This window comes from Cynoglossus semilaevis, chromosome 2, assembly GCF_000523025.1.
Source record: "Cynoglossus semilaevis isolate Cse_v1.0 chromosome 2, Cse_v1.0, whole genome shotgun sequence".
Classification (NCBI taxonomy): Eukaryota; Metazoa; Chordata; class Actinopteri; order Pleuronectiformes; family Cynoglossidae; genus Cynoglossus; species Cynoglossus semilaevis.
Window position 1 is genome coordinate 12,420,591 of NC_024308.1, and position 20,748 is coordinate 12,441,338.

Here is a 20,748-nt window from a genome sequence, read left to right on the forward strand (position 1 = left end):
ATCAATGGTCCTCAAAAACCTATCAATGTCATTAACGTCTTCCATCGTGTGTTGGTCTTTTAAGGTCAGTTTTATGAGGCAGCCATACTTTGATATACTTCAATGTTTACTTCCTGTTTTGTCTTTGTACTGTTTTCTGGCAGCTGGTTGTCTGTACAGTGGTTGCGAAGTAGTTGTTTCCATGCATTGTTGTTTTGTTCTTGGTTTAAGTCAATAAGTTCAAAGGCTTGACTTTGAAGCCTCTTATAACCTGACCTAACCTGTCAATCAGTGTATTTGGAAAATATGCCAAACAAAGACTTGTGTTTTGTACATTTGTGATTCATTAAAAACATTACATTATTTTTGTAAATAAATTAATTGAAGCAAAAAACAAACAAACAAAAAACCAAAAACAAATCCATGAAGCCGTTTGAGAATCGAAAGTATCGGCTAAGAATCGGTTCTCTCCAAAAGGCCACAACTCCCATCACACGAAAGCATGCCTGGAGGACAACCAGAAGAGGGCAGTAACGTAAGAATGAGACCTGAAGAAAATACGAGGTCATGGTCAACGCTCCTGATCGATAGCACTACTGCCATCTCTTGGTCATTTCGTCACAATACAGTTTTAACAGAAGCGTTAAATAAGCCTGATGTGGAAACAGCAATTAGCACAAAAAACATAAACCCGGTAAAAAAAAAAAAAAAAAGTAAAAATCAAATGCTACAGTGGAATGTGAAAACATTTTATTACTAATAATGTACAAAAAACAGTGGTAATGTGGCAGATAAGTTTACACTGTCAAAACAGCCTGAATATATTGGGGCTAATACAGTACTGTGACAGACATGAGGACTGTGTGTGTGTGTGTGTTAGTTTGGTTGAGGTTTTTGTTTGATGTGGTCGTCTGTAAACCTGACCATGGTTCACAGGTTAATACTGAACACAGTGGGTCGTGGTGTGAACACAGAGTACCGTCTGCAGCCATCATCCTTCACAGATATGCATGCGTGTGTGTGTGAGTGTGTGTAGACTGTACATGTGTGTCATGGCTACTTCATTAAGATAAAAAAAAACAACATCCTAACATCAGGTTGAATGCACATACAAAATAAATAAAAAATAATTTAAAAATAATAAATACTCTTATATACACAGTAAGGCAGCACGATGCATAGCATCGAACAGAAACAGTTCAGTTTTGTCTGCAACGCTGAAGGGAAACCTCTGAAGAGAGAGAGCTATAGAGGGGGAGGCAGGGGAGAGGACTGATTCATGCTGATATACTGTATTACTACATGGATGAATAACTTACTGTATATACAGTACTGCTCTTTGGAGTCAAAAAGTTCTAAGACAGCCATTTCTGCATGTGTCAGATGTTAACGACTCAAATGTATTTTGACACAAGAGCTTTGTTTTTAACCAAACTTGACATTTTCTCCACAAAAAAACAAAACAAAACAAAACAAATAAAAACCAACAACACAAACTTGAAAACAAGAAGAGCACAGCCTGACCTGGAGGACATGGAGAGAACGAGATTCATAAGAAAACAAACTTGTCTTAGAACTTTTCTGCATCTTTACATTAAGATCAGTTAGTCTTTAGACCTAAATACAAATATATTTTTTAGGAAAACCATTAAGTTGTAATGTAAATACGAATACCCTTTTGTTATCCTGTGTGTGTACACAATTACTACATTCTACTGAGTTTCTACTCACTAATCCTTTTGACTTCCTGAATAACCATGTGACCAAGAGAATATGGACCTTTGACACTATGTTGAGATCTGTGGGACGTTGCTGTTGGCAAGCAAGTTCATTAGTCCCTCGATGAGCAACACATACACAAACACCAGAAAAAAGTCTTTTTGGTTTTTTGTTGTTGTACAATACTATTTCACTTGTTGTTTTTAATGTAGATCTTACCACTGAATATAATATAAATGTCTGTGTGTCACCAAACCAGCAGCTGTTACATCATAACACTGGGAAATTCAACACCAAGGCATAGAAATATGAATCAACGTGTAGTAAGTTTGGACAGCACTTCTTTAAATGACATTATTTTAAATGTTAAGACGTTAAAAATGTTTTTAAAATGATGTGATTGTTAAACAGAAGCTGTTTCAAACAACAGTTTACGGTAGAAATTATTCTTCTCTGCATCATCTAACAGACAAAAATAGGAAGAACATTGTCTCTGTTGACAAATCCAAATAAACAAAGGTCAAAGGTGAAGGATCGAGCCCTCAGAGGTTTGTTTAAATTTTTAGTTTGTTGAAATTCTATGAGTAAAATCCAAACATGCCACTGAAATTCTATGAGTAAAATCCAAACATGCGTGTCCTTGATCAGAGACGGTCGCTCTTATGTAATTAGCACCATTGAGCTGCAGTGCATGCATGTGTGATGACTGTGTCAGATACTGGTTCCTAAGGTCTCTATTTGGTTTCCAGACTCTATTTTCTGCTGTCATAAAACACACGGCGGTGTAATTGAAAGCAAATGTGAGCTCATGTGTGGGCCTGGCTGTGAACATTCTTCAGATAACCTTCCACAACTTGGTGTGAAGCTGGAAGCTGTTCAGCCTGCTGAGCGCTGTGAAGCAGAATCAATAAAAAAAAACAACCTAAACAGCGACTTTAATATCTGAACGTAATGCACTGAAAACCTGGATGTCAGACACACACTCTGCCAAGAGGCAAAAATGAGCAGATGATATTTTTAGTCCACAGTTACAGTCAGAACTGAACACAAGAAAAGGCTGGAATTTATGTCGGCTCACCAACATATGGACAATATAAGAAAGTCCAGTTTATCCCACCACCTGGCCGGGGACACAGTGCTGTGTCCTGATGCAGAAACCAGGTGAGGGTGAATGGATTCAGGTGTGTGACTCCATACAGTACAGCTGTACAGATTTTGATCAATTAGTACGAGTACATTTTAGTAACTTGGGTCAAAATGAATTCAATTGTTTTGCTGAAAATGTCCTAAAAATATATACTGCAAGTAATTCTGTAGTGTAATTTTAATTGTGTAAAGAGTAAAATGTACTTTAGCATCTAGTGGAGTCGCCCCCTAGTGGTTGATCACTAATTCCATCTATGAGCAATGTTAATCTGTTAATTCTGTGTTTTCCAATGAAAACAGACATTTCAATGTCTTTAGTCACATTGGACAAATTTATCGCCATGTTACTACAGAAAAACACTGCAGACAATCAGAGTTGACTGCTCCATTATATTATTATTTGTCATTTCTGGACCCAAAAATATCCCAGGATGCTACATGAACGCAAACCTGTCTTGGAACCTCACGTCCAGTTGTCAGTTGATGTGTTGGCCGCTCCACAACAGTGACATTTTAACTGCGTTTACACACTTGTGTTGTTTCAAGTACAGGTCGACGGAGTGGTATCATGTCGCAGCTGATCTGAAAATAGTCCCCGTGGTGACAGGCTGTCACTCAGGGTGTTGTTTGGCTCATGACTATATCTGTAATGGTATTCTACTATAGACTGTTGACAGGGTTGTAAACGAGCTGTGCTAAAACCAGCTCCGTACCATGGGGAGAGGTAAGTGGTTAGCAATGAGTGTCTTAAGCAGCGAGACTGGGGTTTAAATGACGACAGTAATTCAACTGAACATGAACGTCAGTCGTTCCTGCGCCAACAAATCAGGTAAAAACACAGATTTAGGGTTCGTTAAAATTAGAAAAGATGAACTGAAAGACTGTTTGACTATATTGCTAGCAGCAAAGTAATAAACTAGCGTCACTGTCTTGTTTTAGCAACAGGCCAAAACTAAGCTAAGGTTTAGCTATGCTCACAGTGCCCTCTGCTGGATTGCCCTGTGAAAGCTGGGGTGCGGGCCAATTTGCTAGGAAAATAAAATTAGCATAATTTGAGTTAAAGATCCTGGTACTTTAGGAAACTGATTTGACTATAACAACAATTGTTACAATAGAAAAAAATAATTAAAATTTCTGGATACAGACAGGCTCTGCCCTCTTAAATGGCCATAAGAGGGCAGTAAAGAAGTAGACACGGATCCTGACCGCCTTTAGGAGAACAAAAGCAAAGATGAATAGGATTACTTTAGCAAAGCTACATGATGAACGTACAATACCTGTGTTTTTTTTAAAAACAAATTTTACTTAACTCTAAAATTCTCAGTTTTATTAAAAATGTATTCCAGAGGATGTATTTGATATTTATTATTTATTTATACATTATCATTGTAGATTTACTTCCAGCAGCGAAGGAGTTAAGTCCTGCTGCAGCCTTCAGTAAATTATTTGTACCAACAAATTGTGTTGAAGGAATGAATTAGTGATCACTTTAATTAGCTGTAGCTCTGTTGGAAACTGAAGCAACTGAACAGACGGAGGTGATGTTTCAGCTCCGGCTGCCGACTCGTTAACAGGAGCGGCCTCGTCAATAAGTGATGGCAGCTTAGAGAACCGTCTCTGGACGTCGACCCGTTTATCTCACTACAGCACAGTGAACACAGAAGGCTGCCCCCTCTGGTCATCATCGTCATCTCATTTGGACACTTGTGGGTTGGACTAGTAGTAGATTATGGATTAATATTAGAACAGATACTACGAGAAACTAAAAAAGGAATTAGGGATGTGTCACATTATTATTAATATTGTGTAAAATACAATAATAGTAAATAATAAGTGTAAAACATCAGTGTGTTCATTAGTATTATTTTATCAGTATTTTCTTTATGGAAATCTATTAAATAACACTGAAATCTGACAATCTTTATACAAAAAATATTTGAAAGAAAATATTCTGCTCAACCTTATCCTGATTATAGCAAGATCAATATATTAATATACATTGCTCCAATTTTCCCTCCCTTTAATTTCATATTAAACTTTGTGCAAAACAAATAGATCTGATTTGACTTTACCCTATTCTTAGAGGACTGGCTTGCTTGCTAACAGCAAAACGACGCAGTAGCTTATAGTTAGTGAGAGCACTCTGCAGTAAAAGTGCAGTAAAAGTTTGGGAACCTTTGCATCTAAGAACACACTATTTGAACAGTTAAGAAGTTGAGCTGTGCTGTACTGAGTACTAAGACATGGAACCACTTAGTCTGAGCTGCTGCTGCTCAAACATGGCTGTGAGTGCAGTGTTTACATCACCTGACCTTCATCAGGCTCAGTGAAGGACACAAAAACATGATACACTCTGAACCGTGGTAGAGTCGGTCTCTCGTCCTTATTGCTTATTGCTGGTAGAAATTCAGACAAACCTTCCGGTTCCTCAGGCTGGAGGAACACGTCCAGAAAACCTGCCACCAGGCTGGGTCTGAAGGTTCCTGAACCTCGGTGAACCACTGTCAAACCCTGCACGCGGCCCTGTGGATCCCACCCTGGCTCCACGGCTCCGACTTCAGAAGATGTGGAGCCTTCCATCATACAGAGAGATTTATCTGTGTTTAGATGAACACCAATCAGAGCGTTCAGCCCACACAACTGCAGTTGGCTGCCGACAGCCACTTAATGGTCTGCCAGGAAGTCTGCGCGTCCATGAAGGACACAGTCTCGTAGCGAGTCGGCCGGCAGCAGGGGGTGCCGGTGACCTTCTTGCTGGAAATGCTCCCTTTATCCATCAGGCTCTTCAGGGCCAGGTCATAGTTCCTGCGGGAGCTGTGACACGTTCCAACACAGTACTTGAAGAGTACTATCTCGTCCGAGTCATAGCCGAGGCCCAGATCTCGTACTCTCATCTCCTTCCTCTCCAGGTGGCAGTCTCGGCTGCTCTTGGTCTTCTTTCGATTCCGTCTTGAGGACCTGAGGGAGTTTGGGTCGTCGAGGGATCGCCGCCATCGGACCTGCTGGAACTCTTCTTCATCCATCAGAGGCCACTCCTCTACAGGGAAAAGAAAAATGTAATACCACATTAACAAGTAACAGAGTGGATTCAGAGCCCTTTGTCTGACCACTGGATAAAATGATTGTTTTTTGGCGCCTTTTAATCCAGTTAATCGAATCCAATGGTTGTCCAGGACATTGTAGCACAGAGTTTCTCTTTACTACTGAGTGAAGGTGCAGTCAAACTGGGGGCAGATAATGGTGTTGAAACAGGGAGTGAGATTATCAGCCACTGTGAGGCGTCATTACGATCCCGGGAGGAGAGCAGCTGGCCCAGCTCCAGCAGCAGCTGGTGCCAGGAACATTTCAAACAAGTCTCCCTCTCACTGGTGTAGACCTGGTGCACTTGAATGATTTCAAATTTTTTTTTATCATTATCATTATTCCTCACCCAGGGCGGGGGGGCCTCTGCCTCACGCTTTCCCCTAAATGCCTCCACGCGGTGTGTTGCTGCTCGTGGAGCTCATTGACAGCAGCAGGCGTGCGTGTCGGTTCATGCCCTCCATGTTTACCAAAAAGAAAACTTATAATCATGTGAGAGAAAAGACGAGAAAAATGCACAGAAATATTCCTGAGGCGAAGAGGAGCAGCGGCGGGCTTTCTCGCACCGCGGCTGCACCCGGCTCCACTTTCCGCCCTGTTAAAACATGCTGCCGCATGGATCTGCATTATTTCATGTAATTATACAACTATTCCATGTTACCAGTGAATTGAGCAACGATGAGGTATTCATGTTCGACGAGGCTAAATACAGATTTTACGGATGGAGTGCAGTCACGAGAAATCCTTTGTGCGATCGGAAATATTAAAGTGAAGGAGTGGGGAGTGACACGAGGAGAGAGAAAGGGAGAGAGGGAGAGAGAGAGGGAGTTCAAAGATTTGCCCCAGAGCTGCACAAAGATAAAGACACTCACTCACACTTCTCTGCCGTTGGTTCATCAGCCAGTGTGTAACTGTGTCTCTGCTCTGACTTTGTGCTCAGGGGAAAAGACGTGTCTCGTCACATACTGGAGTAAAAATAATACCAACATTAACGAGATGGCGATAAACTTTAAAAGCAGGGTAGGTAATTTGTCTCACGTCTGTTAACCAGTGGGTTTCTTTCAGTTTCATTCACCTGACCTCAGAGAACACTGAAGTTGTTGTTGTCACTAGAATAAAAATAGACTTTATAAAAAAGTGGGACGTGATTAGACGATAACATCCTTAGATTAAAAACATTCAGCACCAGTTGTAATGTTAAAATAAACAGATCAAACGTCTTGAACAGATCTGTCCCATCAGTCACTAGTCAGTTTACTAGTAAAACATGTACCGATAGCAGGTTTAACTGCATGATGACACGTTCAGCTGGACTGTTTTTTTTTCTAATTAATTTTAAATAATAATTGATTGAGGGAATACGTTGCTCACTGCAAGATTACCATAGATGTGAATGTGAGTGTGAAAACCTGTTTGTCTTTATATATGGCCGTGTGATGAACAGGATAACTGTCCTGGCTGAGACCCCGCCCACTCCCGAATGAATTAAGAATGTTAATTAACGTAGATGTTGATAAGACTCTGCACAGCTGACAGAACCTGACAAGAATTCACAATCTCGGCAGCCAGTTCAACTGTTGCCATGTCTTCGTTCTATGAAAAAAAGTGGGCGGAGCCTGCAGTGGCTCATTACCATTTAAAGGTAAAGGCACAGAAAACGACCATTCAAAACAGGACAGTTACACAGGTGTGTGACTTTACATTAAAGTACCATAACATGTCCATTTTAATGAACTGATGTTTAATATTTTTCCTTTCCATGTATCCACCATGACCAAAACAATCCATATTTCCTTGCCATGTATCCACCATGACCAAAACAATCACAGTGGCTGTGCACAGTCAGGCCCTTCACCCACGACTTTGAAATGAACCATGAAGCAGTATCCAGCACTGGAGCAGAACCACAGTTGACCTGACGTCAACAGCAGGTGTTTGTGTCGTGAGTCCGTTCACTGCTGACACGTCACACAGTAGATACAGGTAATTTACTGTGATTTATGCAGTACTTCTATATACTAGGTCCACAAAAAAAAAAAAAGAAAAAGAAAATTAGACTAGAAAAAAAGACTATGAACAACTGGAAAATGTTACTATATTTTAGTTTCAACTTCCAGTCACTTATTACAGTGAGTTTTATTATTAGCATAAGTCATTCATCATCATGGAGACCAGTGTAGTTTGGCCACATACCAAAGTGGTAGAACAACCAGGCTCACAGTCCACAGCAGTGAACAGGACTGTGATGAATGGCAGGAACCTGCACCCCAGATTGATTATTCTTACCCTGTACAGCACCGGCCGGGGGCCCTCCTCCTTGTTGACCAAGGCCAACCTCAGTGTTGAAAACTAACAGGCAAATTTCCAGACACCACATCAGTCACCCAGGAGGAACATGACTGATGTGTTATGGCCCCTGACTCAGATTTATGTTTTCAGTCTTAGAGTAATGTAACCAAGATAGATGGAAACGGGAAGTTTGTGAGTCCTGGCAGTGACATCCCTGACCTTTGACCCTCAAATCAACAGCCCCTGGTAATGAGATTAAACCTTATATGGTTCACCAAGCTGCTGAAAATCAAAAGTCTTTCTTTACAAGTTCCAGTCAGAAGTTTCTGTATTATTATTGTAGGGTGTGAGAAAAAAGGTCCAGTTTAAGGCAGAGGGATAAGGAACAGATCTGAAGGATGGAAGTGAGACATGCTATGATGATGTTTGGAAACAGAACTGACGTTTTTGGGACTGACAGCATCAGAACAAAGTGAATCAGATCAGGATTCATATCAGCGGACATAAAGTCTTCAGAGAACAGTTGACCTTTTGACCTTTAAGCTACAGCTGTCTGACAGGACTCACCAGAGTTTGTCATTCTTTACATCCTTGTTTCTCTGAGTATCTTTGAAAACTTTACAGATTAGAGATAAATATTACTGGACTCACCAAAGGTATCAGGCCACGGTAGGTGGACATCACTGTCCACCGCCTGACCCTCAGCAGAAGACAAGGACGGCTGCCTGAGGACGTGCTGGACGTCGGAATGAGCGTCTGTGATGTCTTCATCTGAAAACACATCATCCACCAGAGACAGCAACGTGGCCATCAGCCACAGCATCACCTGACAGAACAAAGACACACACACACACACAAATATTAAGTACGTGACAGCGTTGTGTGTTTTCTATGATGACAGTTTTCATACTTACAGAATTTAATAAAAAAAAAAAAACTCAATATATGGCCGAGCCTGTAGTATTGCCCTGTATCGTGAAACGTATTGTATCGGCAGGTTCTTGTCAGTACACATCCCTAGCATTTACGTTTTGTATTTATTTAAATTTCAAATAAAGTGTTTGTATTTTACCAACAGGACTGACATCAGACCGGACTACTGTCTGGAGCCACAGCATCAGGATTTTAGGCTTTGCGTTTCGTTTGGTGATATACAGTGTTACATACATTTGGAAACTGAAGGCCTGTGTGAGTAAAGTGATCCCTCCATCAGATCTTTGAAGGTTCCTCAGCTGAGGCCCCCTGCTGGGGCTGCAGGTGACACCTGCACCTCTTTAATTACTTATTTGACACCTGACACTTTTCCCACCGTGCAGCCAAGGTTAATATTTTAGCATCACTTATGAAATGAGTTTCTCTGCGGTGTCTGTCCCAGATCGAATGGGCAGCGTAGTGGAAACTGGCTGGGGGTGAAACGTATATGGCAACAGTCTGCCAGAAAAAAATCGGACTGGCCTAGTTTTCCCCTCCTGAGTCAGAGGCATCCTCTTATTGGTGGAGGGCAAAGGCAGTTTGTCAGTTGTCTTTGTCTTAAAACAGAGAAAAATATTTTCATCTTTTAAAGCCTTTTCCGTTTTTAAGTATTTAAAGCAAATGTTTCTGGGACATTTGTGTGGCATTTTATCAATTCATTTTAAGAGTGTAATTTAATGTCATTTTCAGTCCGGACCCTAGAGGCTGACACTGGTGAGGCTTTTAGTTTTATGAAGTTGAATTTGATAAAACAGTCATTTTAGTCAGCTAAGCTAAGACAAGCTAACAATACAAAATCTCCACTTCAGCTCTTTGCATTTAGCATTACCGCTAACAAAGAGATGTCAACTTCTAATGGCATCTTTGAAATGAAACCATCTCAATTACTTTGGCAAGTTAAAAAAAGGGGGAAAAGCAGACAAAGGGCAGCATCCTGGCTAAACACAACAGAATTCAATTCAGAGACATGTTAAATGGCAAAAAACAGTTTTAGATAAACTATTTCCCTTCATGTAGCTAGTGAGCCCAGACCAGGTGTGACCTAAAAATGTTAATATCCCTCCAGTGAATTCTATAGTCTACAGTACAGTGGACTGAGGACCTACCAGTCTGATGTTTTGAACAGTCAACCCTGATGCGTCACAGAGTTGAGAACAAACAGTACCAAGTGAGAGTGCTCACCTTCCAATTCTTCAGGTGATACCTGGTTGTCGACGCCTCAGGCCTCCACCAGGTTTTTCCATCTGAAAAAGACGACAATATAATGACAGGAATAATAAGGGAAATTACCGCTGGTTCAGGATTCTAATCATTTTTGACAGAAGGTTTCCTCCAGAGGGAAAAAGGAATTCCCATGTTTCTTTGACTTTAATCAGCAGGTTCATTTTCTTTTGTTCAGCATTTGTCAAATGGGAGTTTTCGCTGATGATTTATCCTCTGTTCATCACAGCGTAACAAAAACCGACTGCTGGCTGACACTCATCCCTCATTTTCCTATTTGGTCTTCAAAGCAATATGTATTTATCTTAAAGAAGGCCACGGCATCAGAGGAGAGGGTCAAAGGAGAACTGTAACAGGGTTGGTAATACGAGCAACTGCTGGGGGCCCTGAGCTGTGAAGGGCCCCCAGGAACAGCTGATTATGTTAGTTCAGGTCATTGACAACTTTGTGAGAATATCCAGAAATTTTATGATGTACCATGTGACACCATGACCAGTGGGCCTCTAATGTAGACCCCATGACAATGGTTTGATCTGACACCAGTTCATTACATCGAGTCTCATCAGATGTGCGTAGGTTCATATGTCAGTGAACAGTAGATTAATCGCAGTAGCTGTGGGCCATCATGATTATTCACCGTTCAGTTCCTGTGTGTTGAATTGCAAATATTTAGTCTGACTCAACAATTAATTAAAGCAATTAACATGCTACATTAGACTGTCATAAAAACCCATTTCAAAAAAGTGATTCAGATCTGACGGTGGGATGAACAAAGCCTAACATCCAGAAAAAGTCGGCAGCAGCAGCAGCAGAGTCAGGAAGTTCCAACTGCAGCACATTGATGTGAAACACACAACACAGTTTCACAGGAAACGTCCTGTTTAGTTTAGGACAGAAGTGGTGTTTTTGGGTAAAGTATTGCTGACAGGAGTTGGACCAACACTGAAGAACCTGCAGACGGATCAGATGTCAGACACTCATGGGAGCTGGCAGACTGGGCTGGGCTGGTTTACGTCCACCTCAGCTGATTCAGATGCCGTACAGCAGTGAAGCCAAACACAGTTTACATCAGGGCAAAGACAGGGGGACACCTTGGACATGTCACCTGGTCACACGCAGAGACACACAGTGTTAAATTCAAAGCTATGGTTGAGCCTCAGACACTCACTCACTCTCATACACACACACATATACACACACATACACACACATACACACCAAACCCAAAATGCTTTGGAGAGCCTCTGTTCTGTTGTTCGTCTACCTTTGCTTGCTAACAGTCGAACAACATACTGTCACTGTCTTCTAGAAAAGGACAATAACGCACTTTAAGGTTAAGCTGTGGTCATAACGATCTCTGGTGGACAAAACAATTACTGCAATAGACAAATTTGAACTTTATCTCAATGTTACAAAAACAATTTGAATTTTGGACCTAAACCCTGTTCCCAGAAAAACGTGATCAGCAAATAAAAAAACAAACAAAAACAAAAGGCAGATCACACATCAGACAGAGATTCTGTCAGGGCTCAGACATTTTCAACACATCCTGGACTACACTGAAGTCAAAAACAACTAAAATCCAGGACCTTTGAGAATGTTGACTGACGATCTATGAACGTGGCCTAGACCAGACCCAGTAAAGACCCAGTCAGTCTGGCAACATCCTGGAAAGGATCTGGGATCCAGTCCATATTCTTTATAGGCCCCTTTGTTACTGGATGATAAAGATAAAGAGAAGCTTTCAGGCTCACTCTGTGCCTGATAATAACAGAGATCAGAACCAGGTTTTCACACAGTAAGTGGAAGCTTCTCCTCCTCTGTAAATCAGAGCCAAAGGTCCAGTAAGAGAGGTACTGGAACCAGGAGAGAGACGAGAGACCTGCTGGTCCAGTCTACGTCCACTGGCCTCGGTGAAGCCGATCTGGACTGACACTGGGCCACAAGGACAGGAGAGGATCCGGTTACACAACACTGAGTGTCAGTGGAATTGATAGCCTTCAATGACACGCTAATGTCAAGCCTGGCCGCCACCACTGTTTAAAACAGCGCAGTCTGTTTAAACACAGGGAGGAAGTGAAGTGGAGCCCAGTCCGACTTAAATTGTTGTGCGTACAGCCTAACACAACAACTATAAACTGTTTTTGAAGAGACTGTCGAGAGTATCTATGTCTGCTGTCAGATGCCAGGTAGGGTTTATATCATAGGCTGTGTAAGAAACGGACAGAGGTGGCTGGTTCCAAACCATGGCCATAACACAAAGTTACAGAAAAAAAAGCCTTGAAAAACCTCTGCTTCTGAGGGTAACAAACAAACATCACTTTTCTTGGCGTCTCAATTTCTACAGTGGTTTTAAAATCACTTTCACAAGAACACAATTTTCCAGCTCGGCCAGGTGGTTTGTGTTTGGAGGTTGCATCACCTGTCACAAGTCATCATCTGTTTTCCTCCAAATCTAAATCTTACTTTTTAAAAGTAGCATCGTCTTCAGAATAAAAAATTAACCGAATGACCAAAAATATCATCATCAAGTGTCGACAGTGATAAGTCAGTTGATAAGTCACTTGACTGGCCAAACTACTCAAAAGAAGCCCGACTTGTGGTTGAGAAAATACTTGAGCCCTATTTCGAAATTCAAACTAATTGACTTACGAAACCAGTGGGATGTTTGCAATTTTTTATCTGGAAGTATCTGTGTCTTTAGATGAAACTGAACAATGTGACTGTGACATCACAAATCTGCATCATTTTAAATGTCCACCTACATCCTCTGTTTTACATGTGAACACTCGGAGAAGTGAAAAACAAGAGTCAAATTCCGTAGATGTGGAATCAAAAAGTCTGATTCTGATCTGATGCTGCTCCTTAGTTGTCGGTCTTCCAGATACAGATGTGACAGAGAGATTGCAGAGGAGGTAAGAGGCGGCGATGAGACGTTCGTGTTGATGACTTCCAATATCTACAGGCAACTGCAGCAGCTTCATCAGTACAAAGGCCGACTGTTGGTAAAAACTGGCCGTAATCCTCCAAACACAGACGCACACACGACAACAACCTGAAGATATGTACAATTAAGTATAAAGTATATCAGTGAAATATCTATTAGGACTTGTCAAGTTTGAGCAACAAAAAACTGAGATGTTCCTAGATGGTCTGGAACAAGGTGATTTAATGATTTATGAGGTTCTAAAAGATTTTTTTTCCCCGTCATTCCCTTGTTTTTGTGTTATTAAAACTTGCTCTGGATTCAAATCCAACAACACTTAAAGACTTTGAGGGACTGAATCTAACAAGTCTGGAATCACCGCCTTTCAAACTGACAGAGATCCCAAAAAGATAAATGGTTGAAATATTTCCTTAACATTCGCAGTCACTCAGTGAGTGTGTGCTGTCTGATCTGATTCAGCAGAGCTTGACTAACATCTCTGGATGAAGAAGAAGATGTTGCTCAACGTCGATCGCTGCGAGCTGTTCCTAAACTGTTTGGATGTTTTTTTTGGACTCATGCCTCAGCTGGGACTGTTCCTGGTCCAACACCTGTGTGAGTGTTTTTGGGTGTGCGTGCTTCACACTCCGTTTGTCCAAAAGTGTTATTGATGCACACAACTACGAGCGTTCCCCCGACACTCTGCATAATCACAGCCGTCTAATCACAAACGCACTTTGGAAGGAAATGCATGTGATGTAGTTGATGTGTGTGCAGAGACTCCTGGCGCTCTGGGATCATTGGTGGGTGTGGACGTGGCTGAGGCAGAGCAGGTGTCCGGGCTCGTGCTTCTTCTCCTTCCTCTTCGTCTAACAGTTCTTTCAGAAAAGGCATGCGTCCAAAGATCAGACTGGTGTGGTGTGAAATACGCACAAGGTTGATTCAGTGCAGCTTCAACACTGTGTGTCGGTGAGCAGATAAATAACATCCAGGCTCAACGTGTTCTCTACGCTGATGATAAGCATCTCCATTCGCAAGTCACCAAACTCCTTATTTAGGAGAGTACAACATACAACATACAGTACACACTCTACACAATTATTGGAAACGAGAAAAAAAACATGACTTGTTTTATTGGACAGTGGAGACGGGAGGAGGTTTTTTCTGGATAACAAATATGAGGTTTTCTAAGGACTGGAAGAACGATATAAAGAGGGTTGACACTTGGTCAGTACATGAGTCTGTGCAAAAACAGGAGTAAAATATAATACCTATCCTGTCTCTGTCAGTACCCTGGACCAACTCACCACATCCTTACAGAAGGACATGGGTTCTCACACTGATGTCATCGTTGTGTATGACTCATTTAACGTTCTTATTAATATCAGTGCTGTAGTTCATTCAGACTCCGACCTATGTCACCATGGCCCCTGTCCAAGTTTAGTTCATGTTCCAGGTCTAAACTTAACTCTGTTCCTGAATGCAGCGACCGACAGAGAAGCCTCTTCTTCTTCTTCTCCTATTATCACGCTGCGTCTTTTATAGACACAAATACCAAGGATGTCTCCCTTTCTGCCAGCTCTTCCTCTACACTTTATATGAAGGTGACATAATCCTCATAAAAATAGCTCGTCTGAGCCCTGGATATGTTTTCCACCTCCAGGATTAAAAGATTTACAATACAAGAGTAATAATAAACACAGTGACATGTGATAGCAGGAAAAGGACTGGTGTAATTTACTAATGACCGCATACCATTTAGCTCAGCTAGTCAGCTAGGCCCTGTTATTGACCACGCTTGACCTATTAATTACCGATGCTAATTACTGTCGGGTACAAAGAGTCTGGTAAACAGTTGCACAGGTGTTGTCTTCGTACAGCGTCCAATGAGGGAAACAAGTATTTCGGCCTACAGGGAACAGAGAACGTCTGAACTCTGGTCCACAGACGAGAACGTTTAGAGAGAACCTTTTATATCTCTGCACCGCCCTAACTGTGGTGTACAAAAACGTAGCCTGATATTTTGCACGGAAATTTTGGTTTTTACTCAGTTGTGGAGTATTATCCTAAAAATGTTCTTTCAGGATCCAGGACTGCCAATCAACACGGTCAGGCTAATCAGACGTTTTAACAAAGGGTTAATGGAGATGCACAGTACCATCAAACGACCATCCATCCATGATGTCATCACTGCTCCATTGTGGGGACTTAGCTGGTTCAGAACAGGGTTTATATAAGACATGGAACAAAATGCATAGACAGCGCCACCTATCTATTTATGGAATGCTGTTCCTCTCCTCACACACCCAAAGCTTCAGGAATGGGATTAAAAAGGAAAAGAGTGTCAGAACTCAAAGCTCTAAACGTCCGTTTGTCAAACTTGTAGTGTTCTATTTTTAACCTAAACCTTGAGGATCACAGTCAGAATTCATGTTGGAAACCATTGTGTACTTTGATTCCTTATGCATTCAGTTCTTGGAGAAAAAAAAAACACAATTTATTTTTAGATATCTGACTTCTTATTGGATAATGTGTCGTGGGATACTGTGTTAATCCTAGATTTACTGTCCGGGCTTTGAGACTGGGTCAGAAAACTTTCTGGATCAGTAACAGTTTATAAATTTAGAATTTCACAGACTGCTGCAGCTTCAACTACAAACAGATATCGAACTGTTTATTGGGTCTGTGGAGACATTCGCGGCTCATGGTCATGCGGTAATACCACGGTAATAGAGTTGGAATAAGTCCTGAGTTCTAAGCCGCATGAATCTGACTTGGACTTGCATTCGACGCGCAGTCTAAAACTGGACTTGGAAGAGCGAGAGTACAATGTGCGTGATTGATGCCGACTGTTTTTGCTGACATACAAACGTTTGCAATAGCAGAACAGTGGACCAATCATCGCTCGAGTCAAAGGCCGACACACGGAGACTGTCATTTTTCCCTCTACCAGTACATAAACCGTCCTTGGACTGCTGTAGGAAATCAATGTACACAGGGAGAACCAATGCAAAGAAGTAAAAATTGCACAGAGAATGTAGTGCAGTCGTCCACCTCCTTAATAATAATAACATAATGATAAACCACACCAAAATATGGTTTGAACAAATGCCTAAATGAGACATACGTTCTTGCAGATCAAGTCCTTGTTGAAATGAGATTTAGTTGAAGAATTAATCTTTACTTGGAGCCTATATTCTTTAGCCAATCCCTGAGAAAATATCTCTCTCTGTAGTCCACCATGTCCACGTCTAAACACTGTGTCAAGGTGTCCTGGAAGTGGTCCAGTCTGAAGGACCTCATGAGTGAACACAACTGGACCTGATGATCCACAGCCACTGCCTCCCAGCACCAATCATCTGTGAGGTCTCCAGAGCGACTCCTGCTGCTGGGAACATGTCGCCCTCTGAAGACTAAATATACAGAGTGTAAACAACACCAACATCAAGGACGACGTTCATTCATCTTCTGTCGCCTGATCCTTCACAGGGTCATGAGGGAGCTGCAGCCAATCACAGCAGTGATTACAACCTGGCCAGTTCCCCCGTCCAATCACAGGGCCACTTGTTGGGATAACAATTAACCTCATCCCCAATCAATGAAACTGGAGAGAATGTTAAAAACCCATTCGTGTTGATTTACAAAGACCATCAGTTACCAACAGGGTTCAAACTATATGTCAATCCTCTCTCTGTAAGGCAAGAGCTCCAACCACTGCTCCACCACGAGCCCAGGTTTTACATCTAAAAAGTGTTTTTCAGTGCTGAGATAAACAAGTGCCACACGGTTTTTTACTGTGAACAAAAAACAAACCAAATTTGAAGGAGTTTGACTGTGACACCAGTATCAGATGAGACCACCCAGCAGTGGCCTACTGCTCGGACTGGATGTCCAAATGAGAACTCCTCAAGTCGAAGCCTCCGAAGTCACATTCTTACAGCGTGTAACAATGTAGACAGACAGACTCTGGGGCTGTGAACAACAGAGTCAGGGCAGAAATATTTCCTCGGCACATTACTGTGATGTGCCCAAAATAAACACTTGGACAGGGAAGAGAGTCAGTGATGAGCCACAGCACGGAGCAGCAAATCATTATCTGTGGTTTTGGCCCAGAGCCGAGGGTCAACGTCTACAACGCTGGAATCCACTCTTTTAAATCAACACTGTTCCGCCTCCCTGTTCTCTGGGCAGGGGGGTGGGGGGGGGGGGTTAATTAATATATTCTGACAAATAGGAGCCGAACGTGTGACGAGAAACAGGAACGTTAAACTACAGAAAACGGAAGTGTCCGTTCTGACTGTGGCTTAGTTTGTACGGAAGAAGAAAATAATTCATCCATACAAAATATTTCAATAATGTAAATTACATATCTAAAAATGTCTTTTTTCTAGTCTTGGATAAACAGACGTAAAGTTTTTCTTGACTGTCTAATTAGTCATTTTCACTCCTGTCCTCACATCAATCATTTCCCTCAAAGACTTCTCAAGATTACTGTTCACGCACCAATGGCTTCTCCAGGTTACTAACAAGGATCAGCTGACCACTGGATATTTTGATGTGGTGCACAGGCCAGTCAGAAAAATAGGCAACTGGCCAAAAGACAGTGGTGATGAAGAGCTTAATTTAAAACTTATTAGGATTAAGCACAAAATGTTTAAAAGAAAACACCTGATTTTTCTGTTCCATCATCAACTCTTTGCCTAAACCCGGTCAGAAATGGTCTAAATGTTGGAGTTGGTGATTTAAAAAAAGGTTTTGAGGAAAATAAAGCAGCAAGAAAATAAGCTTAAAACATAAAAACTACACAAGGACTGAAATTAAAATACAAGCCTGAGAGGCATGGTCCAGGCTCTGTAACGGTTTGGGGCTGCATTTTTAGTAAGGGTGTGTATTGGCTAGACTCTGGTGATACGATACTTATCACGATACAGGGGCAAAGAAACAATATATTGTGATGTGTTGCGATACTCTAGGCACAACGCTGTATTGAGATTTTTTTATTCAACAATGTAGTCAAACTGTCATCACAGTAAACACACAGTGCTGTTCCATATTAACATGAGGTTAAGATGGAACAGCATTTAGAATCACTGGAGAGGAAAGAAAAGACACCAGGTTAAGATGGAACAGCATTTGGAATCACTGGAGAGGAAAGAAAAGACACCGGGAATATTTGACTGGGAATTGGTTATAAAAAAAATAGAGTATTATGAAACGAAATATAAATATATATGTAAAATAATAGAATTATACATAATTATAGAATCATACTATAAATGTTATGGTCATCTTTGAGGTCAAATCATAAACACATTAATTTAACGATAATAAAAGTCTGTCAGGAACTGAAGCTTCACTTCTCACATGCGTAAATATGAAATAAAATACATTTTTAAAAACGTGGAAAAGCAGTGTTTAAAGAAAAGCATTTTTATGAGGCCCAGTTAAACATGACTGAATACTATACTGGTATTTTTTCATGTAAAGACGTGTTGTGTTATTATGACGGAAAATGGGAAACAGTCCACACTGGCTCAAGGTACACAGCCTACATGGGCTGCATCTGTCCGTGTGTCTACCGTGCAGCAGGAGTTGCACAGCGTTGATAAAGTTGTGTTACATTTGTTTCTGTAATGACGTGTTGTCATCTTACCTTTACTGAGTGCGTGCGTCCTGCCGATCATGGAGGAGAGCGTGCACAGCCGCCTGCGCTGTGACTACACGAATAATCCACGGGTTTCTCTGCGGAGCGCTGCGCTCGACTTTCCACGATCATGTCCCGCGGCATTGTGGCGCAGTCCGGACTCTGGAGCTCCTCATGGCTGTCAGAGAGAGAGAGGGGGAGGGCGGGGGGAGCGGGGAGCGGGACCGCCGCTGACCGCGGGGCTAAGCCGAGCCGAGCCGAGCCTGAAGTGATCCGAGTGCGCAGAGAAGAGCTGCTAATCATGCGCCAGCCGTGCGTCCTGCTCCGCAGACAGGTGTGTGTCGACTAGAGCTGCAGATCCACTTCCAGATGTGTGCGTGGGTGTGAGTGCGCGCGTGTGTTCAGGTGCGCGCGCGTGCTCAGGTTCATCCCCTATTCAGAATCATTTTTCGGCACTGTTAACTAATATAATTTAGTTGTTCTGAAGCTCATATGAGGAGGGGTGGTTCTCAAAGTGTGGTATGCACCTCCTGTGGGGCTTAAACATGATATATTCTGGAATTTTCTAAAATGAATAATTAAATCCTCAATAATCCCTCATTCATTTTTCATAGATCACATGGTCACTTTATCCTGCATCTGTTCCAGTCACTCCCGGAAAACGGTGGAAAACAGTCCCAACAGGTGGCAGTAATGATGTAAACCTATAGCTTGTCTGTCGCCTTTAAAGGAAAAATTCGGGTGAAATTATGTTTCCTGTTAAATCCCATGCCCCCCCTCGCCCCAACTCAAACCTGACAAACACCGTGCGGTTGTACAGTTACAGCCTCAACGGAACAAACAAAGAGCAGGTCACTCTGACGTGGTCTTTACCTTAGGGGCCCCCACGTAAAAAAGAGACCTTCAGAGGTCTTGTTTTGCTCATGGCCAGAGACTTTGATGAGTTCATTTTGAGATATTATCTACAGACAAAACAACGTAGCACAACGAGATCGCAGTTGATTCAACTTTCTTCAATTACCTAATTTCTAACAGAAACGTTTGGTGAACAGTAATGGAAGAAGTGACTGAACATAACTCACTGACTAACTCACTAACTAACCTATTCCTTTCCAGCCCAGGACCAAAAAGCTCCGCCTCCACATCATCTGCAGCAGAACACCAGGTGAAAACCAGCAGGTTCAAAATCCTCAGCTTCTTCTCTGGTCAGTGACTCCTGACCCCCAGACTCGCCGTCAACCACGGTCCACTGTTTCAGAGAAAAACGTCAGTGTGATGGGGTGTGGGTGATGCGGTGGTGGCAGAGTCCTGACGGGGTGGGGCAGTGGAGCGGGAGACAGCAGCTCACGTGTGCAGTGAAGAGTGACCGCTCACTGCACTGCTTCAACCAAACATCCACTGTGGGCCACAGCTACAACTGAACGGAGAGAGGAAATCTGAAATCTGAAGAACCAACGACTGACCACCTTAGAATATTTTAGGTTACTTGAAATAAATTAAAAATACAATAAAAACGGTAAAGATTCTGGTGTACAGGTACAGGTACAGTTACAGGTACAGCTACAGAGGCAGCCTGAGCTGCTGTTGTAACTAATGATAAATGACCAAACATAAAAAAAATCACCAAGGAAATTTCTTAAAGTCTGTGAAAAAGAAATTAACACATATTTGAGAAAATGTCTCAGAAACATTTTTGACTCACATTGACCTCAAAGACTTTAAATCAAATTGTTTGCCTCCAACTAATGTTTTTTCAGAGCAGCTTTTTACG

The 20,748-nt window shown here is 41.9% G+C and overlaps 1 protein-coding gene across 2 annotated transcripts in view; it reads right to left on the minus strand.

Annotated features, from left to right (window-relative positions):
- Positions 1-2,302: 2,302 nt before the first annotated feature.
- artn (artemin) overlaps positions 2,303-20,748 on the minus strand; it is a 22,622-nt gene continuing 4,176 nt past the window's right edge. The window contains exons 1-4 of one of the 2 annotated variants that reach the window (XM_025054189.1): positions 18,987-19,104; positions 10,369-10,430; positions 8,866-9,040; positions 2,303-5,881 (exon numbers count right to left, since the gene is read on the minus strand). In XM_025054189.1, coding sequence (XP_024909957.1) covers positions 5,472-5,881; positions 8,866-9,040; positions 10,369-10,430; positions 18,987-19,017 — 678 coding nt within the window. In that variant the 5' untranslated portion in view covers positions 19,018-19,104 and the 3' untranslated portion in view covers positions 2,303-5,471. Of the gene's footprint in view, positions 5,882-8,865; positions 9,041-10,368; positions 10,431-18,986; positions 19,105-20,748 lie in introns of those variants that run through there. The other variant, XM_025054190.1, reaches the window with a different exon arrangement.